Source organism: Pleurodeles waltl, chromosome 6 (genome assembly GCF_031143425.1).
Source record: "Pleurodeles waltl isolate 20211129_DDA chromosome 6, aPleWal1.hap1.20221129, whole genome shotgun sequence".
Classification (NCBI taxonomy): domain Eukaryota; kingdom Metazoa; phylum Chordata; class Amphibia; order Caudata; family Salamandridae; genus Pleurodeles; species Pleurodeles waltl.
In genome coordinates this window covers 282,711,988-282,734,564 of record NC_090445.1, presented here as the reverse complement: position 1 = coordinate 282,734,564, position 22,577 = coordinate 282,711,988, and the positions used below count along the sequence as shown (strand labels likewise).

The window sequence follows — 22,577 nt, the reverse complement described above, 5'->3', positions numbered from 1 at the left end:
AGTCCATGTGACACAGTTACCGGGGCCATTGTCGTCGGATTGTTGGTAACGACTCCGTCACAACGCTGTGATAACACCAAGTTGAAGCTTTTGTGTTTCTATTCGCTAAATTGAAGTTTAATCTTGGAAAATTCATAACTTTACTGGTGTGTATTGGCTTTTTGTCATTTTAGGCTTGTTTAAATATTGTCTATTTTTGTAAACTGGTGTTGAGTGATTTTGTGGTGTTTTCACTGTTACTGTGTGTGTTTGTACAAATACTTTACACATTGCCTCCGAGATAAGCCTGACTGCTTGTGCCAAGCTACTAAGAGGGTGAGCAGGGGTTATCCTAGGTGTGTATCTCCCTTACCCTGACTAGAGTGAGGGTCCTTCTTGGACAGAGTAAAAACTGACTGCCAACCAGAGACCCCATTTCTAACACTCAGTGAATGTCCGACTCGCAAATTGCAACTCGCAAAATTACATGCAGAACGGTGTCTCAGACACCTTCTGCGACTCGCTATGGGGTCGCAAAGACCCACCTCATGAATATTAATGAGGTGGGTCGCAAATTGCGACTCCATAGCGAGTCCTGGCACTCACAGGGATGGTGGCCTGCTGGAGACAGCAGACCTCCATGTCTGTGACTGCTTTTTTTAATAAAGCAGTTTTTTTTTTTTTAATTGCAGCCCGTTTTCCTTAAAGGAAAACGAGTTGCAATTCAAAAAAATAATGAAACCATTTGGTTTCATTTTTTCAGAGCAGGCAGTGGTCCATTGGACCACTGCCTGCTCTGAAAAAATATTTTCAGCGACATTCACAAAGGTAACGGGGTCCCATGGGGACCCCTTCCCGTTTGCGGATGCGTTACCACCCACTTCAAGTGGGTGGTAACTGCGAGTTGGTTTGCGACCGCATTCGAGGAAACAAAACAACTCAGCATGGCGATGCGGTCGCAAATAGGAAGGGAACACCCCTTCCTATTTGCGAGTCGCATGCTCAAATTGCGAGTCGGTACCGACTCGCAATTTGAGGATGTACATCGCGTTCGGCCTTTTGCATGCCGCAAACTGCGTTTTTCACAGTTTCCGACATGCAAAAGGCTTCCTACATCTGGCCCTAAGTGACACCCTATATTAACCATATGAATGGAGTTCCTTCCGTATTTAACGGGTACGTATAAGGATTGATTTAAAAATTAAACGTTTTGTGCATGACACCCACATATGTATATCCCAGCTCCTGTTGGCATTGTTAGAATAGCTGGATCCCGAGTAAAACCCCCTAATTTCACCCAAAAAAGACACCCCAGGGTCATCTTCCTAACAAATCTGTACAAGTAACAGATTAGAAGGAAGTTCATTGTTAACCAAGAGAGACCTAATATGATTCAAGGATATGACCATAGTGCTGTTTTACTCCTTCACTGACCAGGTAGTAAAAAAGCCTGTGCGGGCCCTGCATATGTCCCCGAAGGAAGCATATCATGAAACGCAGGGTAAGAATTTCAGGATAGACTTAGAAACCTAATCAGCAGCAAGGAATAAAACTCAAAAATGAGAATGGGAAAAAACAAAGGTGGAGTACTCTAAATTGGCAAATAAGTGCACGCAAATGGGAGCCATGCAACAAACGGATGTTGCTAGATGTCACTCACTGCTAGTGTCTCTTCTGTAGAGTACTGGAAGCAGTGTGCGCCTCTCTTCCCCAGCATGCCCCCCACGAAAGTGCTTCATTCTTCCTGCTTGGGTACTCCACCCAGTAAGAGCAAGTCCTCCATAATCTACATGCAGCATGCTGATCCCATAACATCCTTTTGGATGATGCATATTTTCTTAATTCCTTGTTTGCGTGTATATCTGGTTCTCGCAATTTCTTTGCAAAGGTCATTGTCACACTATTTGTGCCACACACATATAATTTACTAGCTGTGGTGATTACCCATTTAATCATTTGATTTGTACATAAATGTGCAAAATATTTTACTAGTTTCTACCTTTGGGCGCCCACAAATATTCCACACATCACGAATGGGCTGTTAATAACTGCCATACAAAATGATGCTTCTCAGTATTTATACACAGCTCAGAAAAGGCCATGTAACTGTCATTGCATCTACTCATTTCTGTAACCCTTTCCGGGTGTTTGAGATAACCATATTGCATAGAATATAAGATAATAATATTGAACCAGTTACTAATAATTATCAACAGCAATAAGTTGTGGCTAAACATATTGGTGTACAAATTAAACGGGGTTTGCCAATATGCCTCCTTTTCTGACACCTTTAGAGAGTTTGGAAAAAAATTAAGACTTCCTCTGGTTCACAGATCTCACACATGCTATTGAATTCCTATGTATACTTTGTATGAACTGCATTATCTTCACTTCGAAACGTTCATGTTTTATGACAAAAAAAAACACATTTCTCCACAGTTTTAGAGGTGCATGGAGCGTTCTACACTTCTTGTAAAAATCTAATTATTAACAAACTTAATGAAACCTTTGGTATCAAAGCACTCACCAGGATGCTGTTAAACACATTGGTCGAAAGGCACATCAGCAAGTTGGGTTCAAACAATCATACTTCAGTCCACACTGTTCAAACCTGGTCTCACCTTAATGAAATATTTTGCTGGTTGAACCTTTTGAAGACTGGTTGTTGTTTTGTCACTTCTTTTTAAGCCTTTTCTTTCAGTTATAATTTCTTCCTTGCACCATTTTTGCAGTGCTGATTCAGTCAGTATTATAAGCTTTAAGCACTAAAAAAAAAAAAACTCAAAATAAATAATATAGAAAAAAACTATCTGATAGAGACTTCTAGCTACAGATTCCTTACCTTAGAATTTCCCCTAGGTGTCAGACTGGATCTGGAGATTTTTCTTTCAGCAGTATCCTTACGCATTATCAGATGTCGTTGATTCGCTCCGCGTCCATCATTGGCGTCGTGGTCACCATGATGACGTTGGGGTTGTATATAGGCGCTGCCTCGGTGTAGTGATCTCCATTCCATTCTTTCCGTGCCATGCGATGATCCGGAGAAGAGCTACTCTGGTCATTTTTTGACCAAATTCAAACCTTTTTTCGAGTTTTTATGGTGACCCTTGGCGCGTCTAGGATGTCCCCGAAGACCGGTTTCAAGCCTTGCGAGGCCTTTCACTGTATGATGTCGGTGATGGATCTGCATCAGGTCTGTTTGTGGTATCTGGAGCGCAACCACAACCCGAAGTCGTGCACTGAGTGCCGGGCCATGCACCCAAAGGCTTTGAGGGAGCAGTCCCTAAAGCTCATGGCAGTCTGGTGCTCGAGTCCACATCATTCACGGTCTCACTCAAGAGGAAGGTTTCAAAACCGTTCAGAGAGTCACGACCACTCATCAAAATCTTCGGGTCATTCGCATAAGAAAAAGAAGAAGTTTAAGAAGGCCAGCCATTCTTCGACTTCACCGTGTCACTTGGCTGATGCGACATGAGAGGAGCTTCGACGCTCCAGGCCTCTGTCCGGGCAGCCTACTTCTGGGTCTGCTCCGCACCTCCCCTGAGTTTCCGGGAGCCAGAGCGACCCCTTCCCAACTCAAGGAGTTTTAATAAGGCCATGTGCCTCATATTTGAGCAGTCTGACCCCTCGGCGATGCCTTTGGGGCCTGGGGATGGGGGCCATTCGGGTTCTGCACCAGCTGCTTTGGCCTCTGCCTCCGAGAGTCCCTCCAGATCCGCTATCGGATCCGTGCTGACACCGGTTGTACCATCGCAACCTTCCCCGGTTGTGCCCATGATAGACCTCAGCCCTAACCTTATCCCCGACAACCCAGAGCTGGAACGGCGTCAGCCGACGCCACTTACGACTTAGATGTGGCCTTCTCAACCCAGATAGGATTGGGACCCTTATTACACTGGGTACGAATACGAGGAAGGTTTGGAGGGGACGCTTTAGAATACCAGCTAGATAGCCCCGATTTTGGACTGGGCACAGGACTTGGGCGAGGCTAGTGGTCTGGATACTTCTCCAGACGCTGGCATGCTTTCTCCTCCTACTGTGGCTCTTATTCTATGGTGGTCAGTAGGGAGGCTGAGGCCCTTAGCCTAGAGCTGCCCACTGTAGCGGTCAAGGCCAATCTCCTGATGGAGGTGCATCAACCTGGGGCTTCCAACTCAGAGCCTCTCCATCCCTTCAATGAAGCCCTCACTGATGTCCTTCTGGGTAATTGTTCCAGACCCAGCTCAGGGGCTCCTATGAACAGGACAATCACTCGCCACCATCGGCCTGCCCTGAACGACCCTAAATTCCTGTCCCAACACCCCACACTTAAGAGCCTTGTCATCCAGGCATCCTTGTCATCTGGCACATTCTCTTCAGCTCCCCAGGATTGGGAATAAAAGAGACTGGACCAGCTTGGGAAGATGACGTTTTGTTCCTCAAGTCTGGTGCTGCAGTCGGTAAACACTGCATGCCTTTTGTGGAATATAGTTGCGCAAGTTCTGCCGCAGATCCCGGAGGAGGCCCAGGCTATCGTCTATCAAGCTGTTGCTGATGGGAGAGATGTGGCCAAGTTCACCATTCGATGTGGACTGGACACGACCTACTATCTAGGTAGATCGGTTGCGTCGAAGGTGGCCTTGAGGCGCCACACCTGGTTGGGGACATCTGATTTTTCAGGGGATTGTCCAACAGACCCTCATGGACATACCAATCATGGCACCCATCTCTTTGGAGACCAGGAGGACTTGGCACTTGAGAGGTTTAAGGAGTCCCAGGCTACAGCCCGGTCTCTTGGCCTTTCGGTTGCCCCTCGCCCTCAACAGTCAGCCTTTTGCCCCTTTCGTGACCACGTAAGGGGTTCCCTGTCGGGTCCCATTTCCTGCCACCATGCCACCCATGCTGTTGAGCCCTTGCGTGGCAGGGGAAGGGGAACCCTACGGGCTCGTGGGACAGGGAACCAGAGGTCTGCCCAGTCCACCCCCACCCCCTACTGCAGTCTCCAAACCTTCCAACCTCACTTACCAGTGGGTGGCAGGACTCACCATCACCTGCCGCACTGGGAGAATATCACGACGGATAGGTGTGTTTTGCAGATCGTCCAAAGGGGCTACTCCCCTTCGAGACTACCCCACCGGCCATGCCTCCATCCTACGGTCCCTTACTGGAAGACCATTTGGCACTTCTCCGTGAGGAAGTCACAGCTCTCTTGGCCAAGGGGGCCATAGAGAGGGTTCCTGTGCCAGAAGTAGGTTGTGGTTGTTATTCGTGCTACTTTCTGGTGCCCAAAAAGGGCACGGAATTACATCCCATCCTAGATTTTCGGGCCCTCAGTCTCTTCCTCAAGAAGAAGTTCAAAATGCTTACTCTGGCTCCGGTCTGGTCTGCCTTGGACCCAGGAGACTGGATGGTGGCGTTGGAGTTGCAGGATACTTATTTCCATATTCCTGTCCTACCTGCCCACAGACGCTATCGCTGACGATTCATGGTAGGTCACAAGCACTTTCAATTGACCATGCTTCCTTTTGGCCTTACCAGCGTCCCTCGGGTGTTCACGAAAGTGATGGGGGTGGTTGCAGCTCATCTGCTCAGGTTAGGGGTTTCAATCTTCCCCTACCTTGATGACTGGCTGTTGAAGGCAGATAGGCCCAAGAAAGTCGCCTCCCACCTTCAGGCTACGGTGAACCTCCTGCACACGCTAGGGTTCACTATAAGCATGCCGAAGTCACACCTGACTCCCTCTCAGATGCTCCCTTTCATCGGGGCGGTTCTGGACACAGTGCAGTTTCAGGTCTATCCTCCCGAAAAGCGAGTCCAGGATATTCAGGCTATGATTCCAGTGTTTCAGCCTCTATCCTGGACTTCGGTGAGAACGACTCTGAGGCTGCTGGGCCTCATTGCCTCCAGCATCCTGCTAGTGACACATGCCAGATGGCATATGCGGGCTCTGCAGTGGGACCTGAAGTTCTAAGCCACATGGGAGGGGCGAAGATCAGAGGCCTCTGGTTTCTGGCAGAATCTGGGCTCCACATCAAACTTATGGAGGTCCGGGCAGTCAGGCTTGTATTGAAAGAATTCCTTCCCTCTCTCAAAGGCAAAGTAGTGCAGGTGTTCACAGACAGCACTACCGCCATGTGGTACTGCAACAAACAGAGAGGAGTAGGGTCCTGGACCTTTTGTTAAGAGGCTCTGTGCCTCTGGACATGGCTGGCACATCAGGGCATTTCCCAGTTGGTTCAACATCTGGTGGGCTCTCTGAACGCCAGAGGAGACAAACTCAGCCGTCGATGCATAGTCGATCACGAATAGCGGCCCCATCCGGAGGTGGCGCAAGGTCTCTCTCACAAATGGGGAGAGCCTTGGTTAGATCTGTTCGCCTCTGTAGAGAACGCACAATGTCAGCTGTTTTGCGTGTTAGTTTCCAAGGCGGCATTTGCTCGCATCACTTTTCATCTTGAGTGGAACTCAGGCCTCCTTTACGCCTTCCCACCAATATCACGTCTCAGGATTGGGCACAGAGAGTATGGTATCCAGAGCTATTGAACATGGTCACCGATCCTCCAGTCAGACTGCCTCTTTGGGAGGGTCTTCTGTCACGGCAACAGGGGAGCGTTCTCCATCCGAACCAGTCCAATCTTTGCCTTCATGCGTGGAGATTGAGCGGCCGCAGTTGACAGCTTTTGACCTTCCGCCTGAAGTCTGTGAGGTTATCTTGGCAGCCAGACGTCTCTCCACCAAAACGGTATATGCCTGTCGTTGGCATAAATTTGTGGCATAGTGTACAAAAATGTTTCTGGATCCCCTCTCTGCTCCTCTCTCTCAGGTTCTTTTGTTCATCCTATCTTTAGCCCAGCAGGGCTCTGCATTGGGAACTCTTAAAGGTTACTTGTCGGCTTTCTCAGCATTCCTAAGGTTGCCAGATCAACCTTCTCTTTTTAAGTCCTCTCTTGTGGGTAGATTCCTTAAGGGCCTTACCCATTTGTTTCCTCCCGCTCGATTTATCATGCCTCAGTGGGACCTCAATCTTGTTCCTACTTATCTGATGTGTGCTCCCTTTGAGCAGTTACACAACTGTCCTTTGCGGCTCCTCACTCTTAAAACTGCATTTCTTATTGCCATCACCTCTGCTCTCAGGGTGAGTGAGCTTCAGGCTCTTTCTGCTAAGCCCCCATTCTTGTCATTTTCCCTGACAAGGTGGTTCCTCGTACAAGGGCCTCCTCCCTTCCCAAGTTGTCACACCCTTTCATGTAGGTCAATCCATCACTTTGCCTACTTTTTACACACCCCCACATCCTTCTCATGAAGAAGAGACTCCACTGTCTGGATCGAAAAAGAGCATTGGTGTTCTACCTCAATTGTACCAAAGATTTCTGGGTGGCCGATCAACTCTTTGTTGGTAATGTGGGTATGAAGAAATGGAAGGTGATGCAGGAGCGTACCATCTCACAATGGGTGCTTCTTTGCATCAAAATGCGCTACACTTCCGCTAAGAAGCAACCCCCTGAGGGTTTGCACGCTCACTCCACCAGAGCAACTACTGCTACCACAGTGTTAGCATGCGGAGTTCCTGTCCTGGATATTGGTCAGGCAGCAACATGAGCATCTCTGCACATGTTTACAAAGCATAACTGTCTAGACAGTTAGGTCCGCAGAGAGGGCTACTTTGGTCGTCCGGTCCTGCAGGACTTTCTAGTATGATCTTGGTTTGCAGCCCACCACCGAGGATGGTATTGCTTGGGTATCTATTCTAAGGTAAGGAATCTGCAACTAGAAGTCTCTATCAGATGAACAAGTTACTTACCTTCGGTAACGATTTATCTGGTAGAGACATATTCTAGTTGCAAATTCCTTAACGACCCACCAATCCTCCCCTCTTTCAAACTGATTTCTAGGGACAGGGATGACCTACGGATTAACCTTTCAGGACCTTAGTTTTGATGCAGCATTCTCAGTGTTGTTTCTGGCTCTGCGCTTTGGCGTGGAAAGTTGTGAAAAGAAACTGACATCAGAACGCAAAAGGTGGCGCCTATATACGATCCTGACTTCATTGCGGCGACCACAACACCTACGACAGACGCGGAGTCAACTGATGCCACCTGACTGTGCGCAAGGGTACTGCTCGAAGAAAAATCTCCGGATCTAAGGTAAGGAATCTGCAACTAGAATATGCCAGATAAATCGTTACCGAAGGTAAGTAACTTATTCTTCTGGACTGTTATTGTAATTTTGGTAAACTTATATTCTGGTATAGGATACTGTGGCATATAAAAGTAAAATTACTATTAGATCCAAACTGTAGCAAGGGCAGTTTACTCCTCTCTCATCTTTTGAGTTACCTTTTTAATTAATCCAAAATTGATATGCTTCTTTTGCTTTTATCAAGTGTAATTTTCTTTTGTAGGATAACTTTTTCCCTGTTACTCTCTTCACAGTTCAGGGCAGCATTTAAACTCCTTTTGTAACTACGCTTACAATAAAACAAATATTACCTCTTCAGCCTATATGGAAAGCTGTAGATGTGAATATATTCATGTCTCATTTGGTATAGAGTATTCTAAAATGCAACACATTCTTTAAGGGATCCAAGGTTTACCATGCCGTGATAGATGGTAGTAGGTTCAGAAAGTTGTAAGAAGGGATAGTAGTTATCATTATACTTAACATCACCTGTAGTAGGTGAGGTTAGAGTAAAAATTAAAATACAGGTGTTAGGATCACTTTCCCCTCTTGTAATCTTAAAATCTTCAATAAAAGAAAATTGGAGACGTGAACCAGTATGTGATCCATAAGACCGTTCACTGTATGACTAACAGAAGTGGGATTAGATGGTGATCATTCAAGAATCTATCAGTAAAGTTTCTTAAATCATACCTTTACGTAGATTTTACCTACTTCAATCAACAGTCACACATTGTAGAATAGCTTATAGTCAAATCTGTGCGAAAACGGGCTCCAATCATATTAAAATCACTGGCTAGTATATTTAGGTATTGATAAAATACAGACTCCTGAGATTTTACTTTGAAGAATATTGATGATGATGTAGAGGCAGTTGAGTAAAGTCACAGGTTGATTTACAAATGTAACTCTTAGTTTAGCTGCACAGAGATTTTTCTACCAATCTTTTAAATGCATATTTCAGTGTGCCGCCTTTATTCTTTGCAAGTTGAGTTTTCTGATCCATTGCATTTATTTTTATTTTTCCAATGCAGATTCAGTGTTCTTGAAGGATTCCTCCTGGACGGTGGCTTTCTGTGTGTTCTTCATTCTTGCACTTTTTTTTTTAATTCTACTGGTCTGGTATCGGAGGAAATCCCAAAAAAAAAAATGTAAGTGCTAAGGACAAAACAAACTTTGTTTTAAAGCAGACGGCTGTTGTATTCCTCCTTAGCAAATAACTATATTCCTTTGTATCACAATTACATGGATTGTGCTAATAGTGCTGGGCAAATAGATCCTTCCTGGTACTTTGAAGTGCTTCTCAGATCTTTGCACTAACCAGATTGCCTGAATGTTTTAATGTTTATTTTATTGTCGGTTAATTAAAACCACTTTGTTTAGAACAATCAACAATATAATCATTAAAGGGATTAAAGTCAACCAAGCAAGTGCTTTGTAAACTGTTTTTACCTCAAAGCTTGGTTCATATCTGGCTAACAACCCATCAACTTGTTCACAATTGGTGATCAACTTTTTCCATACAATTGAGTAATACGTCATTTAAAATTAAATGTATGATTAAAAGCAAATTGCAGAATTCGACTTTGTATGAATAAAAAAGTACTCCAAGTGCAAGTACTACTATTCAAAGTGAGTTCCTTGAACTATGTTCAGAAAAAAGACTGCACTCTCCATAAAGGAAGAATAATGAAATTAAATCCCCCATACACTGCCTGAGAATGAATTATCAGTGCTTCGGTTGACTAGTGTGTTACAGGCAAGATAAAAAAAAAAAATCAGAGGCTCCTAATCTCGGGTGGAAGTTTGGGTATTTTGGTAGCCACTGGTAGGAAGAAAGAATGTGTCTGTATACGGTTTGGTCCTGACCGCTCTTTACCAATCTGTTCACTCACCAGTTCACCTAATGTGCTTGCCCAGTTAAAGCCAGAAGCCAGATAAGAGGGAAGGAACTGGAGGGACTGAGGAAAAAGTCGGTCCCAAATATTTTGTATGTATGTGATGGAATAAACAAGAATATACTCTTTTTTTAATATATTTTTTTATATAGCCAATACCGCAGGCTGCTCTGTGCCTAGTTATTTGAACAGTTAATATTTCTATAATACATCACACATTTTCTTGACCTGGAAAGGATGAAAGTTACATTACTACTACCTAGATATGAAATTGTGACCCATGGCTCATCCGTGGTTTAGTCTACAGAGGCATTTATGAAACATGTAAAAATAATTGTTGTTTTTTGTTTTGTTTATCTTGGTAAAGCCAATCAGGTGTTAGCCTTTTTCCCATATCTTGCAGGCATAGGAACAACTAAGCAATCTCAAAGAAGAGGTTCCCTGTGTTGGCCAATAAATATAGCAGTAGGATGGCAAGTTAGCCTCTGTTGCCTTCTCGACTCTTTAGGTAGCTGTGAATGAGCGGCCAGTTCTTAACGTAAAGAAGGTGGGCTGGGGTTGAACCATGGTGCACGCTTGCAGACACCTGAACACACTTGGAGTGAAACAGAAAGGGTCAGATATACAAAGGTAACCTACACTTTTGAGTACGTTTACTACCTCCAAAATACACAAACTAAATGTATACTTTCTACAGAAGTGTAAATTACACGTCTCCACCCCTAGAATAAAGCAATTGGCTTCATCTTGTGAGGGTAGGTGCCCCCCCTCAAGGCCCTATTACTCCTCCCTAATCCCACCCCCTTTAAGACTGTCCATTTTCCCACCCACTCCCTTGTTTACCTCCCTAAATTACTCCTATATCGTATACTTACCTGTGCAGACACTCTGCAATCAGGGCGGAGTACTCCACACATAAGTATAGGTAAAACAGAAGTTTTTAAGGTATTTTCTGTAGTGCTATATAATGTACTACAAAGTGCAATCTGTAAATCAGGCCCCACGTAGTTACATAGAAATAGCTAGATTGTGCACCCAGTGTTTGCAAACATATGCTGTCCTGAGACAGTGCCATTCATTAAGCTAATGATAACATACATTAAAAACACGTTGAAATAAACAACCTACTGTGGCAAACACAGGAAAACTGTGATCAAACAGCTCTAGACTGACCTCCTTTCCTAAGTTTGGGGACTGAAATGAAGCTTCTGGGAAGATTAGTTTATGTTCACATTTGGGGGTAAGGCAGTCAGCCCAAACATAAGCCGACCTAACACTGGTGACAGCTCAAAGACCCCTTGGCTAAGTATAGAAAGAGGTTCCTAAAGGATAAATAGATGACACATTTGACAGACCTCACTGTTCAACAGTTGCAGTGAAACCTTGTTGTATTTGTTGTATTACATAAGATGTTGCTAAGGTTGTCACCAACTATAGAGATGAAGGAGTAGTAAGATGATAGGTGTCCAGAAAGCAGGCAGAAGCTTCTAACCAAGATAATGTTTTATTATATTATCCGTTTTGCTGATGGAAGAATTTCAATAGTCTATTTTATCCTCCATAGTTGCAGCTTTGTAGAAAAATACATGTTGAGTCTAGTTGTCCACTAGGACGTGGGGTTTCAGGCTCTCCTTGCTGCTTATTTGTAGTTATTGTAAATATGGTGCATTATCTGAATAAATAGTGGATTTACCCAGGGGCAGCAAAGATCTCTACTTGACCAGTAAAAAGTGGAAAAAGCATCATCATGTCAGAGTAAGGGTGGCAGAAAATATTCTATCAAAAGCAGTGTTCAAATTTGGATGCTCCAAGGTATTTCTTAGAGTATTTCTTAGTCCTAGGAGTAGGACAAGAATCACATATTGAATCAGAAAGAGCAGTGTATTGGTGACTCACAATGAAGTTAGCTGTGTCACCATTTGCCCATCTGCTTCTGCCTACCAGAGCATAGGGCAACTGTCAGCCTTCTTCAGCCATTGATGAGTTATTTAATGTTTCATATTTCACTTCCTCCCACCATGGCATACTCCATGTGGCAATGGGTGAGCCCACTTAAACCATTAATCAGTTATTCATCCATTCACATTTTGCTTCCTCCCGCCACAGCATAGGTCAATTATCAACCACTGCAGCCATTTTCACTTTCATCCACCACAGAATACATCTAAGGGCAATGGGTAAGCCCACTTCAGCCATTGATAATTTTTGTGTTATTTGCATTTTGCTTCCATCCACCACAGCCTACATCATAGGGCAATGGGTGAGCCCACTTCAGCCATTCTCATGTTGCTTCTACACTCCACAGCATGGGGCAATGTGTCAGGCCACTTAAACCATTGATCAATTAATGTGCCATTAATATTTTACTTCTACCCACCATAGCAGACACGCTTAGGTCAGCCACTGTTAAGTTATTCAATCACTCATTTCTTTCTTCAAGCCACTAATGAGATGACATGGGGCAACGAGTTCCCCCTTTTTTGTTATTGTGTTGCCCGGGGAGCCCAGAAAGCCCTGGGCAGTAGCAGTGAAAATCAAAATGGTTCCAAATTCTCTCTTCCCTGTGAGGTGTGGGGTGGCCACCCCACAATTGGGAGGGGGGCAGGTGAGGGAACATTAAAAAAAAAAATTGTCTTTATGCTACCCTGTGGAGGAGGATGTGTGGCTGAACAACCTCTACTCTTAAAAAAAAAAAAAAAAAAAAGAACACTGAATGCCATATGTCTGGTAGGGTCCCTGCTTGTGGATCACAGTTTGTCCATTTAGGAAATTTGGTTACTGGTTGGGGAGGTGGATCCTGACTCAAGCAGCACCCACAATTCTTGTCAGGATGAAAGGCATGCAAACCTCAAATTAGCCTGTGTTTAACCATCTGGTAGCTTGACACAAAAGGAGGCAGGCTTATCTTACAGGCAACGTGTAAAGTATTTATGCAGCACAAACAGTAATATAGTGAAAACACAGGAAAAATCCCACACCAAATTTAGAAAAATAGAATTAAATTTAGTAAACTATTTTGACACCAAAACAACCAAAATCCAGTTAGTAGAATCAGTGATATGCAATTTTAAATGGTTAGGCCAAAGTAGTGCTTAAAAGCACAGAGCGGCAACTGTAGTTATCTGTTGCATTGGACCCAGACAGTCACAAGTTCAGGCCGACCGCAATGGATCGCTCGCTGGAGAAAGGGACCAAGCTAATCCTGCAGAGAAATGTACCCTAAGTCTTATTTGCGGAGCTTTGCGACGCAGAGCAACGGTCCCAAGAAGCAACGTGAAGTCTGCGCTGAGGATCCATTGCACAGCAGCAGTTCCGATGAGCTGTGATACGGTCTTGCATTTAGGCTTCATCACGCTAAGTTGGTCCAGACTAGAGGCTGCAAGGTCCATGTTGAGGATGTGTTGCACTGCAGCTGTTCCAATGAGCTCGACAAACAGCGATGCCGGCTTGTGTGAAGGCTGCGTCCGTACTGATGATACACTGCAAAGTGCTGGGTCAGGTTTGCGTAGTGCTACTTCAGTTCCGATTAAACCATATCTGAGCTGGCAGAGCACCTTTAGCCTCACTTCCAAGGCTCCAAGACAGGAGGAGCACCATTTGGGGGGTGGGGGGGTTAAGACTCACTGCAGAGTCCAGGTGCAGGGTACCAAGATGTTTAGAACCTTTTCGGTCTCTGAGGCCAGCTGTCTAGCCATTGGGGTCCTGTTGGGGTCCTAGGTGCAAGGTACAGGTCCACTCTTTCTCATGCAGGCAGTAGGGCATCAGAATAACAGGGCAGCACAGCAGACCTTCTTGCAGCAGTGCAACACAGCAGTCCTTCCTCTGAGTCTCCCACAGGTACAGAAGTGTACTGTAACATTTGGCTTGAGGGTCCTCTGTTTATACCTGGTGCCCACTTTTAAGTGGGAGAAGCTTCTAGAGACCTCCCTCTACAGCGGTGTTTGGAATTTTATGCCCCTGTGCCATAGATCCAGCTTCTTTGGGGGTACAACAGACTAGAGGCCCTTTGTGCGTGTGCTGAGGCAGAGTCTTTGTGATTTGCACGTGTGGTAGGTGACAACTCCTCTCCCTCATCCTGACAGAGGTGGTCCTTCCCAATACCTATTTCCCCTTGTAAACCAGTATAGAGATTTCAGGCACCAAATGACTGGGACAAGAGAATACCAACTTTCCAATAGTAGCATTTTCAGAATTGTGACTTAAAATTTTAAAATCCAACTTTACAATTAGAAGACTTTATAATACAATTCTTTAGAGACGAAACTCTGCTTTCCTTCTTCCTCTCAATTGAAGTTATCACTTATTAAATGTAATAATGTAACACAATGGTACCGTAGGGTAGAGCTAGGCCTCACAGTGGTGAAAAAGAATTTAGGTGCTTTTCACTATCAGGACATGTAAAAATTAAAAGTACATGCCCAACTTTTTCAGTGCACTGCACCGTGCCCTATGGGCTACTTAGGACCCAACACAGGTGTGACTTTTATATATATATATTAAAAAGGGAAATTTATGCCTGGCACAAGGTTTATTTTGCCAGGTTGAAATGGCAGTTTAAAACTGCACACACAGGATGCAATGACAGGCCTAAGACATGTTCAAAAGGTTATTTAAGTGGGTGGCACAATTAGCTATGTAGGCACACTAGTAGTATTTAATTTACAGGCCCTGGGTACATGTAGTACCACGTTACTAGTAACAAGTATATTAAATGTACCTATAGGGTGTAAGCCAATTAAGCCAGTCTTACCCTGTTGAAAAGAGAGAGCACATGCATGTCAGCACTGGTTAACAGTGGTAAAGTGCACAGAGTCCTAAATGCCTACAAAAATGTGTTCGAAAAGTAGGAGGGTGAAGGTGAAAAGTTTGGGGATGACCCTGCAGAGCGGGCCAAGTCCAACAGTCCACAATCCGTAAGCTAGGATCTGCTTGAGAGAGGCATTTATGCAAAGGGAGCATTCTCACCTATCCAGCAATACTTCCCTCAAACATTTTTTTTATTGTGCCACCCCAGACAGAGGGGGGTGCCAGAAAGGCCCTGGGTGGCAAAAGCAAAAATCAGTATGACCTCCAAATTTTTCCTTCCGTGAGGGCCGATCATGCCCCTCTTGGGAGCCGTTTGCCCATATCCTCCTACTCCTACGTGGAACGGAAAATCCCAAAATTAATTTATGCCATCATGAGTGGGAGGAGGTCGACTCGCGTCATAAGCAGTGCCCACCCCCACACTCCCCCAACAAAACAATGAATCTTTAGTAGCTAATGAGATCCATGCTCATAGATTGGGGACTCATTGCAGGGATCTCTTTGAGAGAGGTATAGCTGGATGGTCTGAGGCTTTCCCCTTTCCAGTGATGCCTCTCTTAAAGTTGATCGTTTCCCCAGGGGGGAGTGGTCTGGTTAGATGTGTGCAGAGCTACCCTTACCTGCTCCTCATGGTGCCGTCTGGTGGGACCTACGCTGTGCTTCGCTCCGACATCACTGATGATCGGGAGACGGGATGGGAGACGTGGGGACATACGGGGAAGTAGTTTCGCATCCGCTCCGATTAAAGTAAACATTGGGTGTAAGTCTCCAGTGAGGGCACCAGAGGTTCCTCCAAAACTCTCCCTTACTCTGGATAACCCGTAGTGTGGAAGGTGCACAAGCCATAACATTTGATGGATTAAGCATTTATTATAATTTCTGTGTAGAACAGCAGCTTTAAGGTCATTTTCCAGCAGGACTTACATGGCCTTTCGTTTGTATACACTCAATAAAGACTGTGAAATGAAGGTGAATAGCAGTAGTATCTATTCTTTGCAGTGCTACAATGTGGGAAAGCAATGGTAGTATGTACTATGTGAAGACCATAGCCGGTGCACTGTTATATTTATTGCCACCAGCCTTGCCCCACAGAGGACTTGCATTTCCTTGAAAACTCCTCTGCACTTTCCTCGTCCTCCTCATTGGTGAATTAACCCACCTTCTGCAGGGAGACACCCTGTGAACATCAGTGACAATAAGTATTGAATGTCAATCAATCAATCAGTACTTCAGTGAGGTCACTTGTACCACTGATTGCTCCGTTTTAACTTAACACATTCTTGAAAGTCAGACTCCTTAAGCCCAAAATAAATCAGGAAACTAAAGCTGCGAATGCAAAACAGAAATTAACGAGCTTTTTCTTAAAGAAACTTCAAGTACTAAATTCCCTCCTTTCAAACAATCTTAACTGCCCCTAAAACATCAAAACTACAAAACCTATTATTGTGCCCAGCTTGCTGTTTCACAGATCAGCTATACCTTGCTCCCCTTGCAGCCTATATAAACCTTCAATGGAAGCAGGGAGCCACATTGGTGTTTGCACTCGAATAGCTAAATTTCCTGAGAGGGATTCTGATTTACTTCTGAGTCTGTTATTGTATATTCCATCATTCAGATTGGTTTTTGATCTCATCTGAATATCTGAAAATGGTTTAGGTCTGTATAAATTTGGCTCGTTTATTTATCTTTAGAAGTTTTCTTATTAAATACATTTATGGGAGAGACTTGGGTATGCTTCCAAGTCTCCGTGAACTGCCGAAAATCTTCCTTTGAGAATTGCAGACGTTTGTAAATGGCTTGTGTAGCACAAAGTGGCAGTCAAACATGTGTGATTCATGCATGCTTTGATATGGTGTATTTCATTCCCTAGGTAGTCTGAAGGACGGATGGAAAGAAGAACGAGGTAAATTGTGACATCTACACCTATGGTAGTGCATCATATAAAATGCGGTATGTTCTCAGAAATATGAGGTATTTTTCTCAGGTGAGTTAGTCATGTAACACAGCCATTAGAGAACTGTGTTAATCTTTGCAAAATCAGTAATACTAAGCAAGTGCACCTTCAGTTGGTGGGAAAGTAGTGCTATTCTCAGAGGAAGCTGTATGTGCTATTGCATGTTATAACCTGGGATCAGAATTCCTATCTGGAGCAGCTAAAAGAAGTGCTCGTGCATGTGTTTGGTGGGAAAAACCGCAGCATTTTTACTACTTCCACCTGGAGCGACAGTGACCATTGTTCTTTATCTATTTTTATGTCTGATAATGCACTCAATGGTGGCGACAGTGCTTGGTGTAGGCTTTTCTCCTGACATATTGACTAGCCATGTTCCACAAGCACCTCCCTTTTCTTACCATTGGGCGTTTCTGAGTGATGGTGTGAAGTTTCCATCTTTCATTCCTGCTCAGACTTCTAAATGCCATTTCTTTTACAGCAGTCCATCACAGCTATGATGCACCTTTTTTCTTTTTAATAGCAATTTCTAAAACATTTTACTTAACTAAACAGACAAGTACACATGATGTTCAGGCTGCTTTGTTAAAAACAAATTCACGTTTCCTTCAAATCCATTATCATGAACATGTGACTTTTCATGCCCCGTAGCATAAATATTAAATATGGGATTGCTACTGACCCACACTCAAAGTTTGATTAGTGGCGGGTGTGTGAAAGGTGACCATCCACAACTCTAATGGTGCCTCATTTAACAGGTCTTTTTCATGTCGATGAGGGCAGTAACTGCAGCGGTGCAGCATTTGCTGCTGTACATCACGTTTTGCACAGTACTGCCATTTAGTGTTGGGGGCTCAAGATGCAAGTTTTTTTGCTAGAAGTAGAGGTTTCGATTTCAAGATGTTTCAGAATTCCTTCACAAGACCCACATGCACTATGACAAAGACTCCACTTTAGATTCTTTATTTTCTGCCACCAGCTTCAACCATATGTTTTGGAGTTCTCGGACCATTACGCTACAAAAGGCAATGTTTGACTCCTAGGACTAGCATCGCTTTAACCAAGACACAAAAATATTTTACTACTGTTAACCACTTCAGAATTGACACAGGCTGTAGGGTTTTGTGCCCAGGTTGTACGGGAATGACTCCTGGGGAAGTGAGTTATGGAGAACACACTGTTCCATTTGTAAATTCAATAGCAAGTTTCTGTTGTCTGAGTAATATATAGTCTGTAACCTTTGGTTGTGAGGGGCACCATGACTGATTCAACCTGCCAGACTTTTCAAACCAAAAAGACTATTTGCTAGAGAACGTAAAGTTGGTGGGTGCATTACAAAATGCATTGGTGAAGCTCTTTTGAGTCATCAACTGTGCCCAACATTGAGGGCATTGAGCAAACATACTCAGATGACGAGATAGGATGCCCATCTGGTATCCCAGCTGATCAGAAGGATCAAAGTTTGGAATGTTTGTCCTCGGAGAACTCTTAATTTGGAGGACAGTCATCTTCAGAGTCCACAGCACAGCCCCCACCCAGTACACAGACTGCAGGCCCACACCAAGTACACAGACTGCACCTAAAATGTTCATACTGCCCCATGATCTCTTCTCCTGGGATTGATCTCAACAGGAGTCTCAATGTAAAGACCATGGCAAACATTGTCCTCAAGTGAGTTTTGCAGAGAGCCTGGAGCTGCTACTAAAAATGCGTTCACATTTGCCACCAGCTACTGTTATAAACTTGGTCTCTACAGCTCTTGGCTTCAGAAAAGGCCTTGACACAAGCGCATTGAGCTTTGAAGCTGAAAGACCCCACCTAAGATCCCGAGACGTGCCTGGGAACGGAGGTCAATTTTGAAATCAGCGCCAGGACAGACCGGAGCATCAGCTTTGACGCTGAGTGACTTTACACCATCACAAGTATAAGCTGAAAAGCCTGATGTCAGGTAGGTGAAAATCTACGTTGGTCTGGTTACACCGCACATAGTAGCATTGTTCCCTACAGCAGCCGCCATCAGCTCAAAAGTGAAGACTGGAGGATGAGAAATCAGAACAACTCAGAACATTCCCTATCCCGGAGAAAGACACGCCAATGGACAGTAGCACCCATAGCACAGTCACCTGTGCAGTCTCAGTCACTGACACTGCACACAGATTGAGATCCTGAGCATGTCTAAGATCTTCCAGACCCATTTAAAGAGTACATCGCTATGGACGACAGAGAAGACCCCTTGCATGATTATAGCAGAGACCCTCTGGAATTTTTAGAGCCGTACCAGGTAAAAACGTATCTATCGAATGACATCACAGCCTGGCAAGCAGTTATCCAAAGGACACCTGGCCACCACAGAGGTAGACTACACATATACGAGGACTTTCTAGTCAAGCCTGTCAAAGACCGAGGTCTCTGCAGTTAAAAAAGTATGACCAATTTCACAGCTGAGATCACCAGTGTTATCTTAAGTATTATGGGGTCGTGGGCAAGACATTTTTTTTGGGTCCCCTTTCTCAGAGCAACTTTTCATTTTATTACCTGTTTCAAGTCCACATGATGCCAGCGAATACTGAATGTATGCTAAAACTCTAGAAGCAGGATCATTCTAAAGCTGTTGAAATCCGTCTTATACAGCAGTCCAGACATCCTTAAGGTGACACTGGGTAGAGTGAGAGAGACAGAGTCAGCGACAAAGGCAGACAGCGAAAAAGTAGAGACGTTGTGAAAGAGAATTAGAAGAGACAGAGGTCAAATAGAAAGTTCACCTTCTCAGGAGGCCTCTGGAAGGTGGTTGCCCTTTACAGTTGCTCACTTTGCCCATGGCTTAAAACGTCTCTGGAGAACACCTTGTACCAAGGGCAAATACGTACAGGCAGCACCTGAGGATCCTTTGCATATTAGGAATCAAAGGACCACCTGACTGCCTGGTTTTTCACACAGCCACTTTCACCAAGGGCACCAGGGACACCGCATCACCAGACAAAGAAAGCCAGAAAGTAGATGCATCTAGCAAAATAACCGTTGTGAGTGTAGGTACCCAATGACGCTCAGAAATTTCAGTTGACCCATTATCTAGGTATGACGGGTACCACTGAGAACAGAAGGAGCAGCGGGTCAAAACCTGCCAGAGATGTAGTAGAAGAGAGGCAAAGGGTTGATACAAGAGCTGAAGATAATTTCCAGTGCCAACTTCTGATGTTTCCTGGATGCGTCTGACATATCTTCCAGGAAAGCTAAAGGATCTTGCTCAGACTATAAATGTAGCTTAGGATCTCTGGCATCCTTTCAGGTTTGCCAGAGGAGCCCCGTCAGCCTAGAACACCAAAGGCTGCTCAAGATGAAGTAAAGGCATTGCTCCTAAAAGAGGCTATGGAACTACCACTGCAACAAAGTGGTCTCTACACTCCTACTTCCTAATCTCCCAAAAAGTTTGGACTCGCACATAACCTCTACATTTTATCACCATTCTACGGCTCCGCATTGGGGATTACACTGCGACCCTTGATCTCGAGGGCACATATTTTTCACATCCCCATCCACCCAGCCCACCACCAGTAACTGACGTTAGTGGTAAGTGAACATCACTATTGATTCAAGGTACTAACCACTGAGGTCACAATCTGTGGCGGTGGCTACAGTGCACCAAGTCGCATTGCTGTCCATTTCTTCCCATATTTGATGACTGGCTAGTAAAGGGCAGCAGCTAACATCGGTGACTCATTCACACGCAGCAAGCAGTGTCACACCTCCACAAATTAGGCTTCATTGTAAATGCCAAAAAGTCATAGTCTCTCCCCAACAAATGTAACCTTCCTAGGGAGCCATACTGAACACAGTGATAGGCAGCACCTATCCCAACAATGAGAGATTGTTGGCTGCTTACACTTTACCAGACATCACGACTTCTGACAGTGAGAATGATCATCAAACTGCTGTGAACGATGGTGTCTTGCAGCACTATGATTCCAAATGCTTGCTTGTATGTGCACCTTCCACCGGAGTGTCTAGCCAGCCAGGCAGGGGCCACAAGCAATGACTCAGAGGGAGGATCTAGTCTAGTGGTGGTTGAACTCAGAGTTCAACGCAAGCTAAAATTGTGGCCCAACAATTTACAACTGGGCAGGCTGTTCCACGACCTCCAGTTGCAGGTAACCATTTCCACGAGTGCCTCTCTTGCAGGGCAGAGGGCACATTTGGGCCCCCTACAGTATTCAGAGCAAATGGGCTATTGTTAACAAAACGTACATATACATTGCCTGGAGTTAAAGGCACTACAGGGGATTGACCTAATCATTTTGGGGCGGGATTATGACTCATCTTGAAACCAAAACCTCTGCTTTTTAAAAAAAATAAAAAATTACAACTCCTGAACTCAACATTAGACGACGTCAGTGTACAAGGCATGAGAATGTATAGCAATGCAAGCTGCAAACTTATTGTTACATGTAAGAAACATTTTCCTTTACCTGTACAATCAGAATTATGAGATCTGTGGGAACACAATGAATCTTTTTTTGTTGAACCCATAGATTGTGGCTACTTTTTTGGTGAAAGTTGTAGTAAAAAAAAGGTATTACTAGAAAAACTGGACCCACATGTACCAATTCCTCAAATAATTTTTCATTTGTTAAAGGTCCTAATCTGCTGGTAACTCTGATCCTCCACAGATACACAGTGTTAGTAACTGTCAGATGCTCGAATAACTGGTGTAATTAACAGGGGCACTCAGAGTGAAAGTTGTCCTTTCTGCAAGAGCTTAATTGTCATCAGGCTTATAAAGCACACACTGCTCATTTATTCACGTTAGATGGTATATTCTAGGTCCAGGAAAGGATTCTTTGTGAAAGACAAAGCACAGTGAATCTGCATTTTCTTCACCCATCACAATAAAAAAAAAAATACCCATCTACAAAGCATTGTTTCTGCACAACAGTTATTAAATTGACACAAATAATCACTGCATTTAGTTAGGTTGGCAAACAAAATGATCTTGTAAACATTTCAGTATTTTGATTATTCCTGTATGTACTGTGAAGCACCCATCTGTGGCCTTAGTGAGCAGATGTTTAGCAGGGCGATAGAGTACTGTCTTTGTACAGTACACCGTCTATGACACCCAAGACAGAATCAGACAGTCCTGGGTCCTGTTCAGTCTTGTTTGCTTCTTTCTCACCTTCTGGATGGTAGGACAAAGCATCAGTAGTGTTTCCATGCCTGCCTGGCCTGCCAGATGCTTACCATCCTAAAAACTTCTATCATCCACCAGTCTCCTGTTGGTATTTCTTCATTTGCTTCTGGTTGGCAGCTGCACTTTTTAATGAGAAAGTATCAAACCTATAGAAAATCTGCAGCTTTACCGATGAGTAATGCATGGCCATCTGCAGAAACCATGGAAAACAGTAATTCCATCCATTGGATACCATGACATGCTGCCCTCTTACACTTTTATTAGGAACATCAGACTTTCTAGGTGTGAAGATGCTTAAGAGATGTATTTAGAAAGGATGTAGTTGAATACTCTAACACTAGATGCTCTGGGATGCCCATGTGAGCCCTCAACCTTTCCCAAACTCAAGATAACTATTAGCGGGTGCAGGAGGTGGAACAAACCCTTGAGGTGCCTTTAGGTGCATTTTGTAACCCACCCAAACTCTTAGACATCTATTGAACCCGATATCCTCCCCAATAAGCAACAGTCGACTAGCTAGCAACTGTGACCTAAACAAACCACACCCTTGTCAGATTCACCATACCCATCCCATACCACCATAGAACTTCCACCAATGAAC

The 22,577-nt window shown here is 44.3% G+C and overlaps 1 protein-coding gene across 2 annotated transcripts in view; it reads left to right on the top strand.

Annotated features, from left to right (window-relative positions):
- LOC138299634 (butyrophilin subfamily 1 member A1-like) overlaps nucleotides 1-22,577 on the top strand; it is a 225,531-nt gene that overhangs the window by 87,529 nt on the left and 115,425 nt on the right. For both annotated transcript variants that reach the window (XM_069238080.1, XM_069238081.1), the window contains exons 4-5: nucleotides 9,171-9,287; nucleotides 16,711-16,743. In XM_069238080.1, coding sequence (XP_069094181.1) covers nucleotides 9,171-9,287; nucleotides 16,711-16,743 — 150 coding nt within the window. The remainder of the gene's footprint in view (nucleotides 1-9,170; nucleotides 9,288-16,710; nucleotides 16,744-22,577) is intronic.